At 38.5% G+C, this 1,627-nt stretch overlaps 1 protein-coding gene across 1 annotated transcript; it reads right to left on the bottom strand.

The window, feature by feature from the left end:
* Positions 1-2: 2 nt before the first annotated feature.
* On the bottom strand, positions 3-1,223 carry LOC111649074 (myosin-6-like; the record flags this gene model as incomplete). The annotated part of the gene is made up of 6 exons (XM_023398814.2): positions 999-1,223; positions 745-888; positions 502-658; positions 378-405; positions 188-296; positions 3-47 (listed from the first exon to the last, which is right to left on the bottom strand). Coding segments are annotated over exons 1-6 (684 nt in total), but the record flags the coding sequence as incomplete, so codon positions are not given.
* Between the last annotated feature and the right edge of the window lie 404 nt (positions 1,224-1,627).

The raw sequence follows: 1,627 nt of genomic DNA, 5'->3' as shown, positions 1-1,627 counted from the left end.
GCCTCCAGAGCAGGGTTAGCCTGGATGATCTGATCCTCCAGGGTTCCCTGATTTTGTTAAATAAAGACAAAACTTCAGGTTAACTGACAACTTTGGAAAAGCCTTAAGAAAAACAAACTAACTATGACTTGCCATCAATATTTTAGTTACATAGTATTAAGATATACAGTATATATGTAAAACAAACCTTCTTCTCAGCGGCTGCATCTTTCTTCCCAGTCGGGACAGCTGCGATGCTGGCAAAGTACTGAATGACACGTTTGGTGTTGACAGTCTTTCCAGCACCGGATTCTCCACTGAGTAGAAGAGACAGAAAGTTTTATGCCAAGACTCATGACCTTTAAATACTGAAGAGATTCTGTGACTGTGTGACTTACGTGATAAGGATTGACTGGTTTTCCCTGTCTGTCATTAAGAGAAATGATCAAAAGTTCCATTAAAACTGGTATGTCATCAGAACTGAATATTTAAACAAGATGAGAGATAAAACAGATTATGTACCTGACAGCATGTACTGGTAGGCATTGTCAGAGATGGAGAAGATATGAGGAGGAGCTTCACTCCTCTTCTTTCCTCTGTAGGCAACAACCACTTCTTGGTTGTAGACTGGCAGCCACTTGTAGGGGTTGACAGTCACACAGAACAGCCCAGAGTAGGTCTGTCATGTTAAGAGAGGGATTGTGGTTTGAGATGCTGAAATGTGTTATTAACGACAGAAAGTTACAGATTAAGTTACTGTCTTACATAAATCATCCATGCTGCATAACGCTCTTTGAGGTTGAACAGCACAGCAGGCTCATGGAGGAAGGTGAACATTGCCATGTCTTCAATTTTATCAAACTTGGGCGGGTTTTGAGGGTGGACATCGCACTCCTTCACCGTCACAGTCTATGAGAGAAAATAATACATTTTACATCCCCAGGGATCAAAGCCTAACCAGTTGCCTGTCTATTGAAATATGTTCATCAGCACTCTTCTAAACCTAAATTTTTATCTACCTTTCCAAATTCAGTATCAACGGTGGCTTTGTCACCATCCCGGCTGGTGACAGTAGCTTTGACGTATTCAACCTCAGGGTCAGGAACGAAGCACTCCCTCTTCATGTCAAATGGACGAGTTTGGGCTTCCAAACGCTCCTTATCTGACTTCCTCAGAAAAGGAGCAGCAGGCCCAAATTCTGCCATGACAGCGTCCCCCATGTTTTAACCTTTTAAGAATAAAACATATTTTATGGTCCAACCATCTATGAATATACATATGAAAAAAACACATGTAAGACAAAAGATTTAGTTAAATGAGATATAATGAACTTAATTACATAATAAACCAGGAAGAGATACAAACATGGTATTTCCCCATCCAAAAAACAATAATAAACAATAACATCATTGTCTTAACATGTTATTTAAAACTCTTAAGCTTTTATCTTTTACTGTTGTGTCCAGCAATACATGAGAAATGTAGTATCCTTTACATGAGGGAAAATTGGATGTCCCAGGCCTTTTGATACACAACCATACCAAAGTAGCAGAATTGTAAAATGGATTAATTTGTTGCTGACATATGTATGTATGCAACAGAAAAGCAAGCTTTAAAAAAAAAAAAAAAAAAAAAAAAATTATTGTAA

Source organism: Seriola lalandi, unplaced genomic scaffold (assembly GCF_002814215.2).
Source record: "Seriola lalandi dorsalis isolate HSWRI2012SDOR001 ecotype SW California unplaced genomic scaffold, Sedor1 jcf7180002049934, whole genome shotgun sequence".
In the NCBI taxonomy this organism is placed as follows: domain Eukaryota; kingdom Metazoa; phylum Chordata; class Actinopteri; order Carangiformes; family Carangidae; genus Seriola; species Seriola lalandi.
This window is presented reverse-complemented; position numbering and strand designations above follow the sequence as displayed.